At 45.8% G+C, this 23,767-nt stretch overlaps 1 protein-coding gene across 1 annotated transcript in view; it reads left to right on the forward strand.

Moving 5' to 3' along the window:
• The first annotated feature begins 3,824 nt into the window (after nucleotides 1-3,824).
• The window catches only part of LOC126480525 (putative epidermal cell surface receptor), a 417,170-nt gene continuing 397,227 nt past the window's right edge, over nucleotides 3,825-23,767 (forward strand). Inside the window, 1 exon segment of the mRNA XM_050103873.1 lies at nucleotides 3,825-3,947. Within this exon segment, the coding sequence (XP_049959830.1) occupies nucleotides 3,884-3,947 (64 nt within the window). The 5' untranslated portion in view covers nucleotides 3,825-3,883.

Raw genomic sequence — 23,767 nt, forward strand, 5'->3', positions numbered from 1 at the left:
TTAGTCAATTAGAACGCTGAAACAAGCACCGTGGTTGATGTTCACAGTATCCTGACTGAGTGGCCCAAAAACGACACGCTAAACACTCCCCAACACTTCACAGGATCACCTTCGATCTGAACGTTACCGTCCGTACATTGGAGGTTAAACTCCTGATCGGGAGATCGCTGCTCTCGACGCCTTGTATCAATTGAAAATAGGCACAATGTGACTCGTCATATAGTAGACGTCTCCAATGAGCTACTGCCCAGTATCTATCCTGTTCGGCTCATTAGAGACATGCAGATTTATGCGCCATTGTGACCAACGGCCTTTTGCGAGGTGCTCGACTCAAAGTGTTCATAGTGATAGCGTGCCCTTCTCTTCGCAGTGTTCATACGGAACCTTGTTGAGGTGGACCTACATTCGTTGACACCAGCAATTACTGTCGGGTTTGAAACAGATTGTCACTGACAAGGCGTGACATCCGTCTCTGGCCCTTGTCTGTTAGCAACTTCTTACGACCATTGTTCTTACTCTTTGTTATACGGCTGTGTGTGGCACATCTTTGCTTGTAGATACGTTGGATAGCCCATATCGATACGCCAATAACTCGGATAGTTTCCTTCACGATGTGGTGATTTGCATGCCCATATGCAACAGCTGCTGTTTGCCACTGTGTCACGTCTCCACGTCGACCCATCTTGCTGCACTGATCCCATACCAGAGATTGGCGCACACGCACCCCACTTTACTGCCTTGACTTATGTCAGCGGTGGAGGGGACGACCGCCTGGTAGTAGTTGTACACCATCTGCACTGTGCAACACAACGTCGAAATTAAAATTATAAAGAATGTAGTAACCAGTCGTGGAAACATAATTTATTTATCTTGTTGCAAATCGATTTCAACTGTACTGTCCTTGGCAGATTTCTATCCTGAAGGACAGTATCCTGAAGGACAGTATCCTGCCAAGGACAGTACTTCTACTTATGGCATCTGTCGGTTAGAAAAATGCACCGTTGATGACTGCTATCAGTCGAAATCGATTAGCAACAAGATAAATAAATTATGTTTCTGCGACTGGTTGCTACATTCTTTATAATTTTGTATTCCACGGTCGCTGCACAGAAAGGGAACCTTGTGGAGCCCAACATTCAAAACGTCGTAATTGTCTCCCACTGCGACGCAGAAGTCAGAAATTTGCCATTCCTCTGTAATGGTGCAAAAGTGTGGCACACTGCGACGTCACCTTCGGGCTCGACGATGTCACATACAGCAAGATGACGACACATGCGAAAAATGCCACAGCTCAGAACTTCATGTGACGTGTAAAGTGATTTTACTGATGTCACATTCCGAACACCACCGTGGACGTGGCACACGGTCGGAGGAACGTCACAACCCCTCTTGCCTACATATTACCCCTTCTTTTCACGCTTATTCCCTGTTGGAGGTTAGAACCGCGACTCCAAGGGTTGAAATCACGCAATTTTCTTACTTCGCCGCTCAGATTCGGCACAGAAAGGCTGCAGGGGGTGGTATAAAGGGCGTGAATGAGACCACGCCTTTCTCTGGGGAGGTGATTCTCACACATTTCGCGGTCGAACGCAGTGCAATGTGTAGCAGGAAGACGTTCTACACAACCTTTGACACTACTGACACCTTCCGACGCTTCAACCCTTCTTTAAGTACACTGCGGGGCTGCATCTCCATCGAACGTGATCACACCCATTTGGTGCGCAACGTGACCGCAATTTTTGCTCTCGTGTACAGATTGGAACAACCAGCGACCATTTAAAATCGCTGCATGAAATTTGAACGTGCTCTGAAGCAGCAAATGGTGCTTACGTTTTCTCAGCGTTTCTATTTTGTGTCCTCTTTGGCTTGATCACGGGGCAATGCGACATGGAAACATGCGTGAATAAAACAACAAAGAGTACAAAACTCCCGTTGGTAGTCGCCCGTATGTACTGAAAATTTTAAAAATGTGCATGTTCAGACAGAACCTGTGACGAAGTCCTAGACGCCTGCAGACTGGCAACTCCTTCGACACTCTCCAAGTCCGGATGGCCTCCTATCAGGCACAAGAGCTCAGTGTAGCGGCGAATCAGCAGCAGCGTACCTGCTGGTGCCTATGACTCTCGTCACAGGTACATACCTAAGGTGCTCAACAAAGGAGAGTGGGTGGCACCGAGGGTTTTGCCGAACGGGGGGGGGGGGGGGGGGAGGAGGTCTTAGGACATTTTGCCGTTCTAGTCACACATATGCTAAAGTTGCATCCCTCCCCACGTGATCACGCCACCATAGGAAGGCGCTAAATAAAAGGGAGGGAAAGGATAAGCAAGCTTTGCTGCTTCCAATCCCGTTCAAATTTCGTCGAATGGTCTTGAACGGTGCTCAGTGGTTCCAACTTGTACACGAGAGCAAAAACTGCTGTCATCCTGCGCTCCAAAAAGGTCAGATCGCGTCTAATGGGGAGACAGTCCCACAGTGTCCTAACGTCCTTAGACTGGGACTGAACCATCCGAGGTCGTCGGCAGTGTCAAAGGTCAACAGAAACGTCTTCCTGTTGCTCATGGCACGGCGAACCGTCGTTGTCGACCGCGAGATGTGTGGGAATCAACGGTCCAGGAAAAGGGACTGTTTCATTGAGGTTCGCCGGCCGGAGTGGCCGTGCGGTTCTAGGCGCTACAGTCTGGAGGTTCGAATCCTGCCTCGGGCATGGATGTGTGTGCTGTCCTTAGGTTAGTTAGGTTTAATTAGTTCTAAGCCCTAGGCGACTGATGACCTCAGAAGTTAAGTCGCATAGTGCTCAGAGCCATTTGAACCATTTCATTGAGGTTCTGAATGCAAACCCCTGAGGCCTTTTGCTGCCGATTCTGAGCAGCGGTGTGTTTGGAATGTTTTACTCGGCCACTCATAAGAAAACCGCGTGATTTCAACGCCGTGCGTCGCGGTTCTAACGTCCATCCCAGAGGTGTTAAAAGAAGGGGTGAAATGTGACTAAGAGGGGCTGTGACGATCTTCAGATCGCATGACACGCCACATAGCGTTGGGCAGAATTGAGGTCAACTTTGGTGCAAATGGGATATCATTAAACCACCTTAGACGTCAGATGAATTCAGCTGTTTCCTTTTTCCGCACGTGTCGACACCAAACTGTTTGAAGCATCGTCCTGCCCAACGGCTACGTCGCAGAGCGCCACGCTTTTGCACCAGAGGAACGGCAAACTTCAGATTTCTGCGTTGGACTGGGAGAAAGTTGCGTGTTCCTTTAATTGTGTTGCCCTGTGGATAATGGCTAAATATCTGGGCAACAAGAAGCCACACAAATACAATAACAACAAAAAATATGCCATCGCTAGCACTCCAAAGCGACGAGTTCGCTCTCTTAGCGAGATATCGAATATTTCGTTCGATGAACTTACTTGGTTGGGTTTGATGTAACTGATATGGTATAACTCGTGGAACACAAGAGGAACAGCGATTAGCTTGCCAATGGAAAGCGATGTGTTTGCTCGAGACTCGCGCGACACACAGGTCTCTCGAGCGCGACGCAATTACAGGCTCACATCGCAGCACGCATTGTGCCGCAGGTATTACTGTCGCAGCATCCGCCATCCATCGCGGCCGCAGTAATTGCGCTGTCACTTTATGCGCGAGCTGACACGGAAGACGCGGGTGCGGTCACCGTTTGCGGCTTTGCGGCATTCCTGGCGCGGTCTTGCGGTTGAGTCAGCGCCGTGGCCGAGTTCCCCGGTGGCCCGTAAGGCGGCAGCACGGCGGCGTGGTGCGGCGCGGCCCTCAGGAGCCGGCGGCCGCCTCCGTAGCCTCCGCGGCGCCAGTCCAGTGCGGGAAGGCTCGCCACAAGCAGCCGCAGCCGTCGAGTGCTCCAGAGCGCCATGTCACGCGCAGCCGCCCTCCTGCTCCAGCTGCTGCTGGGGTGCGCCGCCCTCGCCACCACCGGTGAGTTGGAGCCACCTGCGCGCTGTCTGCCACGGTGTGTGACAGGCCGAGCCGTTGTTGCCGGAAGAGAGCGGGATGCAGCAAAGTGGCCGACCTCCTCAGCGGGCGGCACTCGAATGCTGCTGCCACAAGGCGCTATCTTCCCCACACTATTTTGATTTCGGTGTTGTCATCGCAACAGTGCGCCAAGATCAGTATCGTCTGTAGAGAAATTACGATAGTTGTAGTTTGTAGGAGGCCAGACTACGCTGGTAGAATAGGCGAACACCACCGTAAGGTGAACATCGGCGTAGTTGCCCACTGAAACAAGGCGGTAGTGGCTGTTCGATGTCGTACAAGATATAAGAGAACTCTAGTGACAGAGACTGTACAGTGGTAAATGACAAAAGATTTCAGTGTGAAGAGTCCATGTTTAACCACAGGGATTATACCGGTATTTAAAAACTTCCCTCAGTCATAGATATGTGTGTTTGATTGGATTTATGCAATGCATTTCGTCCCTTATATTAGATCCTCTCTTTTATTTTATTTTCTGTTTCGACTGCTTGCTTTTCTCTTGACCAAGTCAGCACTAAGGCTGGCTACTTTAAGCGAAGGATCGTGAAGGAACACGCAGACCACAAGAAACTAAAGAGATGGAAAACGATGAAATTTTGAGAAAAACCTAATAGAAAAGATTTCATAAAAGGCGAAGAAACTTGGTGAACCCAAGAAATCGTATCTAGTAAGCTTTTTCATGAAAGTTTTTGTTCCCTTTTCTTCTCTTTCCTGTCCTACAATCTTATACTTGATTGTTTCTTATGAGGAGAGAACAATTCCACAGTCTTAACGCTGAAGATGAAAAGAAGCGATGTAAATAAGCAAATCTGAATTATGTAAAATTATTGTCTTTCGCGGCCGGCGTCCTTTTCTGTGCAGTTCTTATGGATACATAACCTCCTCACATGTGATAAAACTACTGACATTTCGGTTCAATAGAAGCGTATTCCGTGGTAGCCGCTACGGTCACTGTTTAATACAAACGACGCCCGCAGATACTCAGAAGAACTTCATTGCAATAAACAAATAACATACGGAGATGCACCCACAGGGCCTAAATGAATCGTGAAGTGCAATTAGAAAACCTCACATGTGCGACTGAAGGCAAGTGTTCAAGTACCTTTGCCGTATATGCATACGACCGCGTTCTCACGCGTTCCTTATGGACAGAACTGAGTGAATGTTTATCAAATAGCGATTGAATTAGCTCAGTCTTTCTCAAAACTGCAATCACCTTAGTTTGTTTTCACGGAATTGCAAATGAAGCTACTTTTGTTTATACTGACGCGAAGTGATATAATGCGGCTAACCGCTGCGGAGTACCTGCTGTTAAGTGCAGTATTTCCTTTCTAGTTTGCAGTCTCGATACGAAACTTCAGTATTACTGTAGTTCTGCGGCCGGTTCGAGTGCCAGTACAGACCCGACTGACTTTCTCTTATCGGGAAAGCCGAACTTAGCTGGAGCTGCTGCGGCGACCTTTAAGAAGAAATGAAGAGGTAGTGCGAAACGTATCAATAAATTTAAGGACTGTAATAGCAACAAAGAGTCACAACGTTGACAACGTCATAAGGTAATAACATAAAATCGAAGTGTTCACCGGTACTCACCTTCAACAATGTTTCACTTAGAGCTATGATTATGAACACTGCTCTGCAGACTACGGCTCTAAATGAGGGGAGGCTGCCTATCAGTCGTTTGCCTCTGTATTCTGCAAGTCGAGTTTTTATTATTGCCTTAATGGAGTGTCACTCCGTTTCGGTATTTGCTTACTTGAGTTCCTCTGGAATGCCGGTTCCGTCTGTATACTCGGGAACTGTGTCGGCCGTGTTGTTGCCAGCAGGCAGGTAAGGTCACTGCGAGTGTGTGCCTTTCGCTGGGTGGAATGTTACCGGTCAGTTCGCTAGTTCCTCCATGTAGCCAGGACCTCACGCAAGGAGTTGAAAAGTGTCGACATGTAGCTTGTAACGACTAGGATTACTTGTTATTTCAGAGACTTCTTTTCCTGTTAGTTTATCTAAAAAGTGTGTCTAAAATTTAATTTGGAAGTTGATAGATACGACATATAAAAATATATACAACTCAGCTAGGAGTTCTTTTATTTATTTATTGCGGTTCGGGTTATGTTCATAACCCCCGCTCTTCAGAATCTGCGCGTGCAGTTGCTAGTGTGTCACACTGTAGCGCACTGAAACAGCCAGACAACGATGTAATTCCTTTTAATGAGAGAGTGTGTGCTAAACTCTCCTGTGTCCGCTTTCGAGTCTATTAGGAGTGTGGTGGACGCGTATCAAATCTGAGTGAGTGGAGACACTGGGAATCTCGTAGGTACAAAAGCTAAGTAAATTAAAAGGTTCAGTCCGAGAGGTGGACAACACTCCAAGTGAAGAACCAGTCGAAAACGAGAAAACCAAGGTCAAGGTAATTCTACTCAGCCACATACCGCCGAAGTACAGGGCTTATAAAATAAATGATTGACAACAAGTTTGCCTAACAGTGAGATTTTCGCTTTCAATTCAGGCAGGAGGGATGGAGAGGGAGAGAATCCTGCACTACAACGCACGTGCTGGTTTGCAGATCTAAAAACTAAACTCCGCCCGAGCAGGCGTCAATAGACCCCAACGGTACTGACCGACGGCTGTGTCATCCTCAACCTGTAGGCGTCACTGGATGCGGATATGGAGGGGCGTGTGGTCAACACTCCGCTCTCCCGGCCGTACGTCAATTTCCGTGACCGGAGCCGCTCCTCAGTTTGCCTTAGAGGGCCGGGTGCACCCCGCTTGCCTCGCATCCGAGAGCTAGCCAAGCCCGACAGCGTTTAACTTTGGTGATCTGACGGAACCGGTGTTACCACTGCAGCAAGGCCGTCGGCTTGGTTTGCAGATCGTGAATATAAATAAAATTACGGGCAGAGCTCTTGCGCGAACACAGCTTGCACGCGGCGGACGAGTGCGACGGCACAGATGCGCGGCCGGCAGAACAGAACAGTGCCTCCCGGAACAGGAGAGAGAGAGAGAGAGAGAGACCGCACACGTGGACTGCCAGGCCGCCACGGCCAGCCACGCAGAGCGCAGGCCTCGGGGAGATCCGCTCCTAGAGCGCAGAGCAGACCTCACAGACCGTGTGGAGCAGCTACGTCACACAGTTAACAGAGGCGGTTCGGTCAAAGTGTTGTTCCACACGAATGAACCTCTTCACTGATTGAAACATGCATAAATGGGGAAGTATGTCTTTCAGATTTGTCTGCCGTAGACCGAAAGTAGCGTTTTACAACATTTGTGGTGTACTGATAGCCGAGAGATTGGTTGCGGCACTTATTTTCTTCTAAACCAGACCGAAAGTCCTTGTAGAGGCATGCAGCCATTATGAATATAATTATTGGTAAGAATTTTAAAAGGCTGTATGGTTGCTTGAAAACAGTCGCTGGTTTTCTCTGAATTTGTTTATTAATTGTTCAAAATGGCTCTGAGCACTATGGGACTTAACTTCTGAGGTCATCAGTCCCCTAGAACTTCGAACTACTTAAACCTAACTAACCTAAGGACATCACACACACCCATGCCCGAGGTAGGATTCGAACCCGCGACCGTAGCGGAGGCGCGGTTCCAGACTGTGGCACCTGGAACCGCTCGGCCACTCCGGCCGGCTATTAACTGTCATGACGCGTTTAGGGTTCAACCCACCATCTGATGACCTATTGTAAACAAGCAAAAGTAACAGACGTTACGTTACAAATTTTACAAAAAATCGAATTTCTTATAAAAGTCCGTTTTAAACCAACAATATTCGAGAAAAAAGCGCTTTTTGATACAAAAATAGGTACCACTTTAGATACAAATACATGAGATTTTGATGTAGATATCAGATACTGTCATCACTATATAATATGTAGAATACGGTCTAAGGCGCTGCAGTCCTGAACTGTGCGGCTGGTCCCGGCGGAGGTTCGAGTCCTCCCTCGGGCATGGGTGTGTGTGTTTGTCCTTAGAATAATTTAGGTTAAGTAGTGTGTAAGCTTAGGGACTGATGACCTTAGCAGTTAAGTCCCATAAGATTTCACACACATTTGAACATAATATGTAGAATAACAGGTAGCATGCGCATCGACACGCTTACGCCAGCTGGTACGACGGAGCCTTCCTCCCGGCGCACACGGTGGTGCTGCCCGTTGCTAGTATGGTACTGCGACAGTTAAGGTCGAACTGCGCAGCTAATGGTTCTACCCGTTATTCTACACATTAGTAATGAAAGTATTTGACATCTACATCGAAATCTCATGTATTTGCGTCAAAAATCGTATGTATGTCTGTATCAAAAAGCGCTTTGTTCTTAAATACTCTTTATTTAGAATTGACTTCTATAAGAAACTTGCGTTTCTGTAAAATTTGTAACCTAACATCTGTTACTTTTTATGTTTACAATAACTCGTCAGATGATGCGTTAAACCAGAAAGTTGTCACGCCAGTTAATAAACAATCAGAGAAAACCAGCGACTGCCGGCCGCGGTGGTCTCGCGGTTCTAGGCGCGCAGTCAGGAACCGTGCGACTGCTACGGTCGCAGGTTCGAATCCTGCCTCGGGCATGGATGTGTGTGATGTCCTTAGGTTAGTTAGGTTTAAGTAGTTCTAAGTTCTAGGGGACTGATGACCACAGCAGTTGAGACCCATAGTGCTCAGAGCCATTTGAACCATTTTTTGAAAACCAGCGACTGTTTTTAAGCAACCGCACAACCTATTAAATCTTTCGAAAAATTCCACTTATTTTCTTACTGTTAGCGAAGACAAGTCCTAAGAAAATTAGGTCCATTTAGCCAATTATTGGGAAATATTCGGATTTGACTTGTCGGAAGAACCGTGCAGCTTTTACTTAACCATCTTAAGGAAGCAGGGGAAACTACCACACAATTTTTGAAGCCGCGTGTTTGGCACTCACAACTAGATACCGCGGCGATCGACCAATGATGTCATTACTAATGTGAAATACGGGTCTTAAGAAGCGACCAATGGATGATTTAATAACAACATAAAAACAAAATAAAAAGAGGCACTCTAACGGTAATTGAGGGGTCTGGACGGATAATGTTCTTGTTATTAACGCCTTCAAGCGCATTAAAAACTGGAAAATATCAGAACACTGTGGGAAAACAGCGGTCTTTATCAGGGATGTAAATGCAGCTGTGCAATATGCAATGTATATATAAAAAAGGTTCCGTTACATTTTCGTTGGCTTTCTCAACGATCAACCAACCTGCCACCACCCATTTTTGAAAACATTACTGGACAAAGTTAACGATAAAAGAGCAATATTTGAAATTAGTTATAAAACTGTGTAGGTCACAAAGGCACCTTTATTAAAACGTGACCGTATTCGATCATCACATGATCTTCAAATCTTCACCCAATTGATGGACAATGGCTATGGATGGAACGGTCAGCTGTTCCTGCTCCGTACACAGCCATTGTCCATCGATATGGTTGAAGGTCAGAAGATGATCTAATGATGATGGAAACCGGTCGCGTTTTAATAAATGTACCTTTGCGATCTGGACTGTTTTTTAACTGATTTCAAATTTCAATTTCCAACTTAATCCAGGCCTCAGACTTCGTTACAGGTCAGTCTACTGCCACAGACTTTGTCAACAAAATTAGCACTTCGTAGTGACACATTGTTTGGCTTTGCCAGCTCACAACCAATTACCTTCCAACTAGATAAACCATCCAAAACATCGTTTCCTCTAGCGCTTTTCCATCTGCACTAGACCTACAAAGATACAGAAACAACACAATCTAAGCCACCATCCACTCGAATTATGACGTATTAGAAACAAAACACACGACAAACATCTACAACTGAAATATACAAACAAAAACATCGCAGACGTCACATAAGAATATTATGAAATCACCCTTCAAACAATATACCGATGGCTCGCGTTGTTCGATAGACCTGCGTGTTTGCGCTGTTTCCCTGTGTGCCTCCTTACTTTAATGATTGTTTCAAGCTGCATAAATGAAAGATGATATTGAGCTAGATGCTTCGCCGAATGCTGCCGGATATCATATGAGTTTTTGCATAGTGCTAAACGAAGCACTGAGTTACAAATTTATTTTTATAGAAAACCACAATTTGCCTCGTACAGTCCTCGCTGTTATGACTTCCGGGAAACTGCCAACATTTGTTAATAAGTGCTCATTTAATAGGTTCCACGCGTAGGCGCAGAATCAGTTACGAAAGACGCCTATGAGGCAGAAATGCGCGGCTATGTTTGATCGCTGCGGAGTGGTTTTGCAGATGTGTAATGATAGTGGGCAAGCAGTAGAGGAAAGCGTGGGGACGAGGAGGCGAACGCGCACCTGCGGGCCGGTTTTGTGCGTGTGGAACAAGCGGCGTGCCTCTCCCCTCAGTTCTCTGTTGATTATGCACCTGTCGTGACGGAGCGCCCCCCGGCAGGGAGAGTGGATTCGTGGCCATTGAGGCGTTCCCTGCGGTGCTTACGAGTACGGCCGAGACAGCTCGTGCTGCCGACCTGGACTCGTGCACGGTACGCCGAACTTCTGTGGGTTAGAGAGGGAGATAGTGGGACCGCACATTGAGATCCTCACGTCGACCTTGGTGACAGAACCAGTCTAGGGAACACCTAAGTGAACAACCAGGTGTATATAAACCATTTCCGGTGGTTAGCCATTGACTTATTTTAATACTACGTAGTGGAAGCATCTTTTTGTTTCATCTTTTACCAATATATCCTTGATTAAAATGCTAAAAATCAAATAAACAGTCTTGATCATGTTTCCTGATTTTTTATTTGTTAGCAACTGGTTTCGGCCCGTTCCTCAGACCGTCTTCAGAATTTTTCACCACCAGCAGCAGCCATAATGTCGGTGAAAAGCCTGAAGATGGTCTGAGGAAAGGGCCTGAACGGGTTGCTAACAAATAAAATAATCTGAACGCAACCGAGACTGTTTTTGATTATTATCATTTTATACCGATCGCTGTGCTCCAATCGCAGAATGCTTTCTAAATTTCTTTTATAACCGTGATTGTTGTGGTGCACTGCTCTCTATCATCTCGGACCTTAGACTTCAAACGAGGGTATACTGTCCGTTATCGCTTAGCTTTGACACCAGTGACAACAGCCACAAATCTGCTGGCGCTATATTGTTTTTCAGCATAATGCGTTCGTGAGAAAACACCGTCGACTGAACGCGATGTTGCAAGAAAGGCTGAACTTAGTGACAGACAGAAACAGATGTGTTTCTTCAAAGAAAATCACTGCTAAGGAAGTGACTGCTCAATACGTGCCTATATAACATTGCACAAAATAAATACTCTCAGCAAAATAGGATGACAAACTTAATTGGAAACCAAACTAATCCGACGAAGGCTACTACCTACTGAAGTCACAAATTTGGCACACTGATCAGTCGAACATAGACACATGAGTCTACTTTTGCACGTTTTCCTAAAGCAAGACGTATATATCTTCGTGCAACACCGTATGTTGTGTATAATCTAGATTGTGCTCTTCCCATTGTTAAGAATGATGCATGGTTTCTTATGATTTGTTCGGTCCTCTAGTGATTTTCTGTGACTCCTTTGTCGCGCTAAAATTTCAGACGATAGTTTTCATACTGTAGCTCAAGCGTTATTACGACCATGAGCTGTATCTCTAAAGATAAAAATTCCCGTATTCACACAGTTGTATTATATAAATCATATGAGCCAGAGGAAAAAAAACATGCTGCTCTACTGTATGAACACCTTTACTTCGACTGAAAGCAGAGGAGACACTGAAAACCACAATTATCATAAAACATCCACCATCCTTCACTCTGGGAAAGCTACAGTCTAGATTGTCCGCTTCATAAGGCGTTCCGCGAACGTATGTACGTCTTGCTTTAGGAAGCTGGGTCAAATTAGAGTCGTGTAACTGGATTAACATTCCATTGGTCGGTGGACCATAATTCATGCATTCACTAACATGCGGACCGCGGCTACTCGTCATCATCGAATGCATCGTCGTGTGTGGTACATGCGAGTGACAAAAATGAGAGCTCCAAATGGCCAACCGTTTAGAAAAAAACAGCATTTTTGTAGCGGGTCGGCCGTGGCATGAGCTAGTTGGTGCAGGGAAAAGAATACGGAACGGTAACCCGAGAGTCGTGGGGTCAAGCACCTTAGTAGAAACTTTTTATATTCAATTTTTACGTTACGTAGACTTAAAATGAACCGAAATGCACAGTTGATTGTATTTATTATTTATTAACATTTTCATCAGAGACATGAAATGGAAAGGCAAAGGAAAATTTGGAATTATAAGTAAATTTCGAGGAAGGGATTGTAAACTGTACACGAGAACTTCATATATACAATTACATACTCTTATTACTTTACAGCTGATGGTTTATAAGTGCTGGGGTGATATTCATCGTAAAGACAGGGAATGAGGAATTGTCTCGGCATATTGCACACCTTATAAGCGCCGAATTTTTACAATTATATGGCTGTTTAAAGTTTCTATAGGAAAACACAATCTTGGTTAACTTATCTCATAGCAGTTCAAAAACAAACCGCGTACAATGCGTCATTTCGTCCAGTATGGGCGAGGATAGGTGTTGATGTAAATGTAAAGCATTTTGATGAGCCTTCTCTGGATGTGATTTCTCTTTCTCTCTCGATGGATCGATTTTATCTGCACCAGGAACCTGTTGTTCGCATGCAGCTGAAGAGGGCTGCTCTAAGGTGAAAATGAAATTAACGGGTCACGGAGTTCTGCAGGCTTTAATTACAATCCCGTCTAGGAAAGTTATTTGCAGAGTACTCGTCGACGCTGTAAGTACTATTCTTTCTTGGAAATTTATCTGTAATCCCAAATTTCCTTTGCTTTTCCTTTTCACGCCTTCTGTGAAAATATTAATAAATGCAAAATACCCAGCATAGTTTCGATTCATTTGCAGTGTAAGTATCGTAAAAACAGAAAACAAAAAGAAATAAAAAGAGTTTCTGCACAGGGGCTCCACCACAAGACCTTCGCATTAGCGTTCTGTATTCCCTACGCTGCGCGAATCCTTGCCTTGTAAATACGCTAACACAAATGGCTCACGTCTCGGCCAAAACGCTACTTTTTTCCAAACACTTTGCCGTCTGGAGCTGCCACTTCTGTCACTTGCATTTCTGTCCAAGCCCTCCACATATCACACATTCGGACGAAATCGGTGGTGACGAGTAGGCGTGATCCCGATCTAAGTAAACGCCTTCGTTGCATTCACCTGGTTTTTAATGTGTTTGTCATACAGCACTGCCGAGGATAATTGATATGTACAGTTCCCTGTAGGCACATTTAATTAATTAAATGGAATCAACAACTCGACTATACACCGGAATGCGCAGCTTTAATCAACCACTCCGAGACGACGTTATATACTAGGTCGATGGATTGTTCTCCAGATGCAGTCGGGCTGTTTTGAATGCTATTTTAAACTGGTGTTAATATCGTTTTGCCTAACATCTGTGCGCGGCGCTGCTGGAACACGTTCACGTTCCTTGCTCGTACGCTTTGGCCGCAGTCGTACCTCGCGCAGCGAATAATGGCAGCATTTGATTCGGCCGGCGAGTGGCGTGCGCCCTGTTTCCAGCCACTGCTCCACTCAGATAGCATCGCGTTCGCCTTCAGCGAGCGAGGTTGCCGGCCGGGGATTGCCGGTATCGGTGATCTTTCTCGCCGGTACTGTGCCACGGTGCTAACGGACCGCAAGCCCCGATTCGTTCCAAACGACCAGAAGAATTCCTAGCTGACGCATCTGCTTGGAAAGAATACCGTCTTGGCGGAGTGACAAATGCAAAAGGAAGTAAATATGTCGCCCAGTCTGCGGATGTGGTCGTCTTGCACGACGCTAAGGGTCAAGTTGTTACTGCTGCTATAGTGGCAGGTTATCAAGATTTAAGTGGTTTTGAACGTGGTGTTATAGTTGGCGCCGAGCGATGGGACACAGCATCTCCGAGGTAGCAATGAAGCGGGTATTTTCCCGTACGACCATTTCACGAGTGTACCGTGAATATGAGAAATCCGGTAAAATGTCAAAATCTCCGACAGCGCTGCAGCCGGAAAATGATATTCCAAGAACGGGGCCGGCCGAAGTGGCCGAGGGGTTCTAGGCGCTACAGTCTGGAACCACGCGACCGCTACGGTCGCAGGTTCGAATCCTGTCTCGGGCTTGGATGTGTGTGATGTCCTTAGATTGGTTAGGTTTCAGTAGTTCTAAGTTCTAGGGAACTGATGACCTCAGAAGTTAAGTCCCATAGTGCTCAGAGCCATTTGAACCAAGAACGGGGACAACGACAACTGAAGAGAATCGTTCAACGTGACGGAAGTGCAACCCTTCCATAAATTGCTGCAGATTTCAGTGATGGGCCATCAACAACTACCAGCGTACGAACCATTCAACGAAACATCATCGATATAGGCTTTCGGAGCCGAAAGCTCACTCGCGTACCCTTGGTGACTGCACGACACACTGTCCTGGGCCCGTCAGCACCGGCATTGGACTGTTGATGATTGGAAACATGTTGCCTGGTAGAACGAGTTTCGTTTGAAATTTCATTGGGCGGATGGACGTGTACGGGTATGGAGACAACTTCATGAATCCATGGACCCTGAATGTCAGCAGGGGACTGTTCAAGCTGGTTGAGGCTCTGTAATGGTGTGGGACGTGTGGATTTGGAGTGATATGGGACCCCTGATACGTCTAGATACGACTCTGACATGTGGCACTGATCCTGTCTGATCACTTGCATCCATTCATGTCCATTGTGCATTCCGACGCACTTGGGCAATTCCATCAGGACAATGCGACACCCCACACTCCCAGAATTGCTGCAGAGTGGCTCCAGGAACACACTTTTGAGTTTAAAAAATGTTCAAATGTGTGTGAAATCTTATGGGACTTAACTGCTAAGGTTATCAGTCCCGAAGCTTACACACTACTTAAAAGTAAATTATCCTAAGGACAAACACACACACCCATGCCCGAGGGAGAACTGGAACCTCCGCCGGGACGAGCCGCCCAGTCCATGACTGCAGCGCCTAGACCGCTCGGCTAATTCCGAGCGGCTTTTTGAGTTTAAATACTTCCGCTGACCACCAGATTGCCCAGAAATGAACGTTACTGAGCATATCTGAGATGCCTTGCAACGTGCTATTCAGAAGAGATCTCCACCCCCTAGTACTCTTACGAATTTATGGACAGTCCTGAAGGATTCATGGTGTCAATTCCCTCCAGCAGTAGTTAGAAGTTAGTAGAGTCCAGGCCACGTCGCGTTGCGGCACTTCTACGTGCTCGCGGGGTCCTACACGGTCTAATGGGACCAAACCGCTGAGGTCATCGATCACTAAGCCTATACACTACTTAAACTAATTTACGCTAAGGACAACACACACACCCATGCTCGAGGGAGGACTCGAACCTCTGACGGGGTGAGCCGCCCGGACCGTGACAAGGTGAGAAGGGAAAGTCCTCTCGAAAATCTCTTTGCTTTTTAGACTGCGAAAAACTGTTCAGTGAAATGGATAATCACATCATGAAGCGAGCTAGGAGAAAGATGGAATCGTACATAATCTTCTTATCTTGGCGATATTTTTAATTCACACGCACACTTAACGGATTTAGATAATGGGACAGAGAAGAGGAGTAACTGAAGATGCGTGGCCAATATGGTAGGATTTTTTCACGAAAATAAAATTCACGAGATCTACATAGAAATCTACCGTACACTGTCAATAAAATTTAATAGAGTTTCATATTTAAAGCAAAAAAATAGAGATCTTGCTTTGAAGATATAAAAAAATACACGACGAATTTAGCAGAAACTGGAAAATTAAGAAACAGGAAAAAATAATCAAACGCTAGAAAATATAGGATATGAAAGTTAAATTTGAAGACAAAGATTGAGTGATAGCTAAATAAGTACAGACAGTAATTAGTTTTCTTTCTGTTGCGAAAATATCACCATTCCTTCAAAGTAGATTGATACTACACACATGAAATAAAGTTTTGCATCACTCCGGTTCCCAGACCTCCTGAAGATAGACGTTGACTGTGGACATTGTATAGCAGACACAGTCCCCTTGACTGTTCAAAGATGTCACTAAACCCGCCCAAAGATGTAAACAACCATGCATGAGCAGTGCCTATTAGACGGAGGTTGTCCGACAGCCGATTATTTCCACTCATTCCACCAGGAAGGAGGTACACGGCTCGTGTTGTCTGTAGTTCAACCATGCCTAGACGGTCAATACCGCGGTTCGATCGCGTCGCATTGTTACTTCGTGCCAGGAAGGTTTCTCAACAAGAGAGGTGTCCAGGCGTCTCGGAATGAACCAAAGCGATGTTGTTCGGACATGGAGGAGATACAGAGAGACAGGAACTGTGGATGACACGCCTCGCTCGGGCCGCCCAAGGGCTACTACTGCAGTGGATGACCGCTAACTCCGGATTATTGCTCGGAGGAACCCTGACAGCAACGCCACCATGTTGAATAATGCTTTTCGTGTAGTCACAGGAAGTCGTGTTACGGCTCAAACTGTGCGCAATACGCTGCATGATGCGCAACTTCACTCCCGACGTTCATGGCGAGGTCCATCTTTGCAACCACGACACCATGCAGCGCGGTACAGATTGGCCCAACAACATTCCGAATGGACCGCTCAGGATTGGCATCACGTTCTCTCTACCTACCGATGAGTTTCGTATATACTTTCAACCAGACAATCATCGGAGACGTGTTTGGAGGCAATCTGATCATGCTGAACGCCATAGACACTCTATCCAGCGAGTGCAGCAAGGTGGAGGTTCCCTGATGTTTTGGTGTGACATTAGGTGGGGCCGACGTACGCCACTGGTGGTCATGGAAGGCGCCGTAGCGGCTGTATGATACTTGAATGCCATCCTCCGACCGATAGTGCACATCTTGTGAATGACTTCCTTCAGGATAACGACATCGCTCGACTAGTGTCCAGCGTGTTCTTCAGACGTGAAACCTATCGAACATGCCTGGGAGAGATTGAAAAGGACTGTTTATGGACGTCGTGACCCAGCAACAAGTCTGAGGGATCTAGGCCGAATAGCCGTTAAGGACTGGGACAATCTGGACCAACAGTGCCTTGATGAACTTGTGGATAGTATGCCACTCCAATTTTCTGTACAGGTGCCGGAACTCTCGGAACCGAGATGATGCAAAACGTTTTTGATGTGTGTATAAGCATATGGAATGGCCCCATTGTAATTGATGGCAACGAGACTGAGATATTCATGAGCTACCGTATTCTTCCGGTCTAGAAATGTCTTATAGAACGGAAACAAATGTCATATAATATAATCCGGTGGATTGTAAGACAGTAGTAGTCTCCACAAATTATTTTCTACGTTTTAGTATCACAACAGTGAACATCCTTTCTCACCTCTTGAAGATCAGCAACACGTTCTTGCAGAGCTTTCCGGTACTTTGTTAGAAGCATAAGATTTATGGACCAAGACTTCGGTGTATAATTATTTAGTGTGCTGCCTGGAGCCTGTGTAAGAGGTAGTCGGGAGGCGGGCACCAGAGACTCGACAGCTGTAATATTTCTATACAAGGCGTAGGCTATCACAATTAGCAGACACCAAGTGATAAGTCGCTTGTCTCAAAATGTTCTCGAACCAGCACTGTCGATTGCACTTGTTTAGCAATGAAGTAAACTAAGCCCCTACTAGTGATTAAATACATCGCAGCGTCCAGAAAGCGAGAGAGGTTTTCCGTGTCAAGAACACATCAACGCAACGTGAACGCGACCTACAGTTGTTTGTGCAAAGAGGCCAACATCGTTGGATGATGTTTCGCGAGCAAGGTTTGCGCAGATTGCGCCTTCCTTCGATTCGCTGCAGTAAATTTTGTCAGCACCTGTAAGCTGTTCGGCCTTGGGTAGAAACACGATGCAAATTGTTCTGAGCGGCTCCACCAGTTTCCGCAGCGGCAAGCACTGCATGGAGGTCATTCGTGTTCTTGCGCTCGTCTCCCCGGTCGCCTCTGCGGTTAATGCCCACGGCCTCGCATGTCGTGTCAAGAAAACGTATGCACATGCGGCTCAACCCACATGAAAAGTTGTCGCTTAAACACGTGTGCTGTAATTCAGCTTTATCCTTGTGGGAGTAGGGCAGCTCTACACCAAGCTCCGGATGATTGAGCATAACGCTTCTTCAATTTAATTTTATTTTGTTCATGTTCCCACATGTCTGGGTGATAACCCCGGCTCTCTTTGTTTGAACATCTGCTTTTTCATTAATTGCTTTGCCGCGTAGCTCGTCTGTTCATGCCACGAAACCGCTTATTGATTCCTCCTCTTAACTGTATTTGGAGAAAGAACTGGTAGACACTACAAAGTGATCGATAATATTTGGATGCAAAGAAAAATTACTTGTGACGCTTTGTTCCATTGACGTGGGAATACGCTACCAAGTTTGCTTGTCAATTAATTATCATACAGAGTGAAAATAATTTAAACCGACTAACTCTGAGCGTTTGCTTGGGACACCAAACCAAGTATTTTTCTCTACTCTAATGTGAGCATTATTTCATCTGGTCGTATCCCTATTCATGTGTAATGATTGATTTGTTGTTATAATGATTTTTGTTCCACCGGTAGAGGGCATACTTCACTCTTCAGTTGTAATAATTGTTTCACATTCAGATGCACTTGTTTACTAATGGAGCGATACGCCGACAGTGAGTACGCTCATGTGCTTGGTGCTTACTTCATAGCGACAGGGTCTTCTATATCCACAGTTCACATGTCTGGAGTGAGTTTCGGTTCTACGTCAACATGTGGGCGCTGACGTTGGTGACTGTTCCAAATGGCTCAAATGGCTCTGAGCACTATGGGACTTAACATCTGAGGTCATTAGTCCCTTAGAACTTACAAGTACTTAAACCTAACTAACTAAGGACATCTCACACATCCATGCCCGAGGCAGGATTCGAACCGCTCGGTCGCGCGGTTTCAGACTGAAGCGCCTAGAACCGCTCGGTCACAACGGCCGGCGGTGACTCTTTAATTGGCCCGTATCCACTACCTGGGCCATTAAATGGCGTTGATTATTAAAATTTCCTCGTCAGAAGATTGCCAGGATTGCTGGATGACGTGCCACTCGCTACAAGACAGCGTATGTGGTTCCGGTACATTGCAGTCGTCCTGTGCGTCGATTCTTGAACAGACAGTTGCAGAAAAGTGGACTGGCAGAGGTGGTCCTGTATTATGGTTGCTCGATCCCCTGATATGAACCCTCTGGACTTTTTTGTCTGGGGAGAGATGCGTAAACCCTTTTACAAAACCGCTGTTGAATCAGAAGAGAATCAAGTTGCCTGAATAGTAGCAGCAGCAGGAGCAGGTGAAATGAAGGCCACTCCTGAAGTCTTTGACCATGTTAAACAGAACATGACTCACCGGTGGAACCTTTGCCTACAAGTTAATTGAGGCAATTTTGAAACTCTACTGTAAGTTCAAATGGTTCAAATGGTTCTGAGCACTATGGGACTCAACTGCTGAGGTCATTAGTCCCCTAGAACTTAGAACTAGTTAAACCTAACTAACCTAAGGACATCACAAACATCCATGCCCGAGGCAGGATTCGAACCTGCGACCGTAGCGGTCTTGCGGTTCCAGACTGCAGCGCCTTTAATCGCACGGCCACATCGGCCGGCTACTGTAAGTGAAGTAATTGTGTTAATATTGTTGTCTCTTGGTAACAAAGAATTAAAAATTGTTTGTGTTACTTTTTTTGCACCGTAGGCAAGATTCGATGTCCACGTAAAATGATGCCTGACAGAAAAACACATTAGAAAAAGTGTTTTCAGTGTCTCGAGCGACTTTCTGGAGTTTGTTGGTTTAATTAATTTTCATCCAGAGAAAACTTATACTACCGGTTTAAGAAAATCCTCACAGGACAATATGACATCAGAAATAAAATTGTTTTGATATCCCGTACAACCTCCCAAAGTTTATCGGTTAAATAATTTTCACCCGTAAACGGTCCATTGCCGGATTCTGTGAACTCGAGCGATCGCATGCATTTTCACCCACGCTGACCCTAGTCATTGCATGTGAGCATGGCGCACTACGAAAATGTGATTGTTGTAAAAAAAATTGTGGTCGAATGAATTTCTTGTTGAAACATAAGAGAGCCAAGGCGCGCATTGGACCTTGGAATAGGCTACAATCGCCCGTGTCCTCCGCAGACGGGGGCGAAAAGTTGAGTTTCAACTAGAAATTCGTCCCATCACGACATAATAAACCGAAATATTTTAATACGTTCGTCGTTTTCGGCGGTGAGTTTACAACTGTTGCAAAAATTGCATTGTAGTGAGTGATTTAGACCAACTACACAAATTTTGAGTCAACTCGCGAAAAATAGTGACACCTCATTAATAACTACGATACCTTCCTCAGCTTACTATTATCATATATAACTAGCTGAACCCGACCACGCGTTGCTGTGGTTAAGTCTAGTTAAATGGACGCGAAACAAAAGAGGAAAAACACGTTCCTAATACGGATGGAATTGGATATACGTCCTAATCTCCTTTTGCCCCCCGTCTCTGACCATCTCTTTCTATCCCACTCTTTGACCATCTCCTCCGCCTTCCCCCTCTCTTTCCATCAGCTCCTCCTCCCACCACTTCACCTCCTCCCCCTTCCTCTCTCCTTCTGACCTTGAGCCTTGTTTATTATTATTATTATTATTATTATTATTGAAGATTCAGACCCTATATTAATAAGTCAATAAGTCAATTAGCCGAGTGGTCTTAGGCGCTGCAGTCATGGACTATGCGGCTGATCCCGGCGGAGGTTCGATTCCTCCCTCGGACATGGGTGTGTGTGTTTGTCCTTAGGATAATTTAGGTTAAGTAGTGTGTAAGCTTAGGGACTGATGACCTTAGTTAAGTCCCATAAGATTTCAGACACATTTGAATATTTTGAAGATACAACAGTGTGTTTCGACAGTTCACAACATTCATAAGGGCCAAGTTTTACACTGGTACGAAGTTGCATGTACTTACACTTTCGTGTCAGTGATGACGGTACGGAGATAGGGACAAGACAACTGACCCCGAGCGGAGAAAATCTCCGACTCGGCCGAGAATCGAATACGGGCCTCTTGGTTAGCAATCTTCCGCGCTGACCGTGCAGCTACCGAAGCAGATGTAATAAAATCTTCGATGATGGATTTCTTTCGGACAGCGTTACACATGGCATGTTGGGTTTCGAGACACGTAGGTGAGCCACACCTGGATCGTAACGATGCTGGATGAACGGTCGATGGTGTATGGCGTGCTAACTTCCTGCCTAAGTGTAAACAGTAATGGAATCTTAAGTGTACTCACTGCGAGTGCTTTCGGAGAGGGTGCTGACACTTTTTCGATCAGGTTGTTGCGTGACAGCTATACAAAACCTAGACTAACTATCTGAACCTAATCGGATACACAAAACACGAAGACAGAGGTAATATACTTCCAGCACAGTGAGCATAGCTCGTGAAGTGGGAAAATGTCAGGGCTCGATGCGAGGGAGAGGGTGAGTAGTGAGAGGGTAGAGATAGTGTGAAGGAGTCTTGGCTGATCCTATTCTTAATCGTCATCAGGCATAATCTACAGTTTCCAGTAATTGTGATATCGGTACAAAATAGGAGAAGTAGGCCAACGAGACTGTGCCTTGTCTGTTCTGTAAGATTTACAGATGGACGGTGGCTTCTACGGTCCGACAGGTGCAGAAAACCTGTCGGACGAGAACACAGCGAGGATCTGCCTCCCTTGCGTAATAAAAGTTGCGGCAGAGTCGGCGCGCCGCGTTCCTGGGGAGGTCGCCGGGGACGGAATGTCGTTCCCGCCGGCCCGCGTCCGCACCGTGTGTGTCTGCGGCACCGCGAAGGGACGGCACGGCTAGCGAGACGCGGCCGCGGCCGGCTGGAATTTCATCGCTATCAATCGCTCTCTGTCCGCGGGCGCGTAAGCCGCCGTTCATGCAGGCCGTGCGGTGAAGCTGGAATGAACTGCCGACGTGATGGACGGGCTCTGAAGCTGGACGTATATCGCTGAAATTATTTAGAAGCACAGAACACTGTAGCATCAGCTGTGGTGACGCTTAGCGCTTTCAACCGGTGATTTGAGCACATGTAAACAGCTCGTATAAACTCCCATGTTGAGATTCAGCTGCTGGTGGAATCCCCTTCACGTGCTGGAAACGTCGGAGTCCCACATTCATCTACATGTGTGTGATTACTCTGCTTTAAGCACCTAAACGTTTGGGTGTGGACGCATAGAACTACTTTACACTATTTCTCGACCATTCTACTCTCCCACTTCACGTGGGAAAAATGAACACCTAAATCTTTCCATGTGAGCACTCATTTCTGTTATTTTACCGCGATGGTCATTTCCCTCTATTTAGGTGGCACCGTACAATATATTTTCGCGTTTGCAGGTTGTAGTTCTTATATCTGTGCATCGTGTGTCATATATGTTACTATATTCCACGGAATAATTGTAACGAGTGCTTTAAGAATAGTTTTTTAGTTTTTACGAGTATAAAAGAGGGAAGAAAGAGACTAAAATCTTGTTCCACTACATGGTATACTGTTCTTGAACAACACCGACATCTCCCCCCCCCCCCCCCCCCCAACCAGCGCCTCCCCGCCCTCCAAGCTTAATGTTCTATTTGACGGACGAATCACCATCAACAGCGTCCCTTGATGTCATTGCCTGGCAGAACGCCCAAGGCTTTTGCGCACCATCTCTCGTCCAGGAAAGACATCAAAACTCCCACTCTCCTCCAATTGTCGGCCAAATACTGGAAGTGAAAATTTGCTCCAACACTGCGACTCGAAATTGTTTTTTCCGGATTGAGTGACAGTGCCGCCTCAGAAGCGTGTGTTCGTGACTTTTGCTATCGATATTCCATCAGGAGAGATACAGGTTGGCACCATTTAGCACCCTGTTGGAGGCGCCTGTGATTTTGCATCTGATCTATTCTTCACATACGAATACACGCATGCAGCCGACACCACAAATCTGTGGGTGCAGAGGGGTGCTCAGAATGTCTTTATGTTACATATTACGTAGGCTACATGTTATCTGTATGTGATTGAAACGGAAGTGTAACTGTCTTGGTAAAATGAAATTAAAGATTACGTTTCAGAATGTTAACACAGACACAACATATAAATCTAGGCCAATATACGAGATACTTGTTCAGAGAACAGGGCTGATTGTTTACCGTCCTGTAAGGCAAAGCGTTAAATTGCTTGATAAAATATTTTAGATGATAAATTTCACAAGGTATTCTTAATTTTTCGTGCAAGTTTATGTTAAATTAGAAATATATTTGGACAGTTGTAAGAATTAATACCGAAAAAAATACTTTTGAGTACAAATATTTCGACACATAAATCTGCATGTAGTGAACCCAACAAATAATTAACATGAAAAGTATTTGCGGTATTTCGCGACAGCGTAGTCTAAACAGCAAGAAGCGTCTTAGAAACCTATACGAAATGAGTGGGGCACCAGGAAGCTTTTTTCACGTGAATGACAGCCTGCGGAAAAGTCAGGTGTAATCGGAACACCAGCTAACTGTATAAATAAAAATAAGAAACGATCGCTATATTAGAACGTTGTCAAAAAGCACCTACATCTTACAAACTTTGTTGTGCATGAGTTACAGTTTCCGTACCAACCTGCACCCGTGTTTTCTCAGTGA

Source organism: Schistocerca serialis, chromosome 1 (assembly GCF_023864345.2).
Source record: "Schistocerca serialis cubense isolate TAMUIC-IGC-003099 chromosome 1, iqSchSeri2.2, whole genome shotgun sequence".
In the NCBI taxonomy this organism is placed as follows: Eukaryota; Metazoa; Arthropoda; class Insecta; order Orthoptera; family Acrididae; genus Schistocerca; species Schistocerca serialis.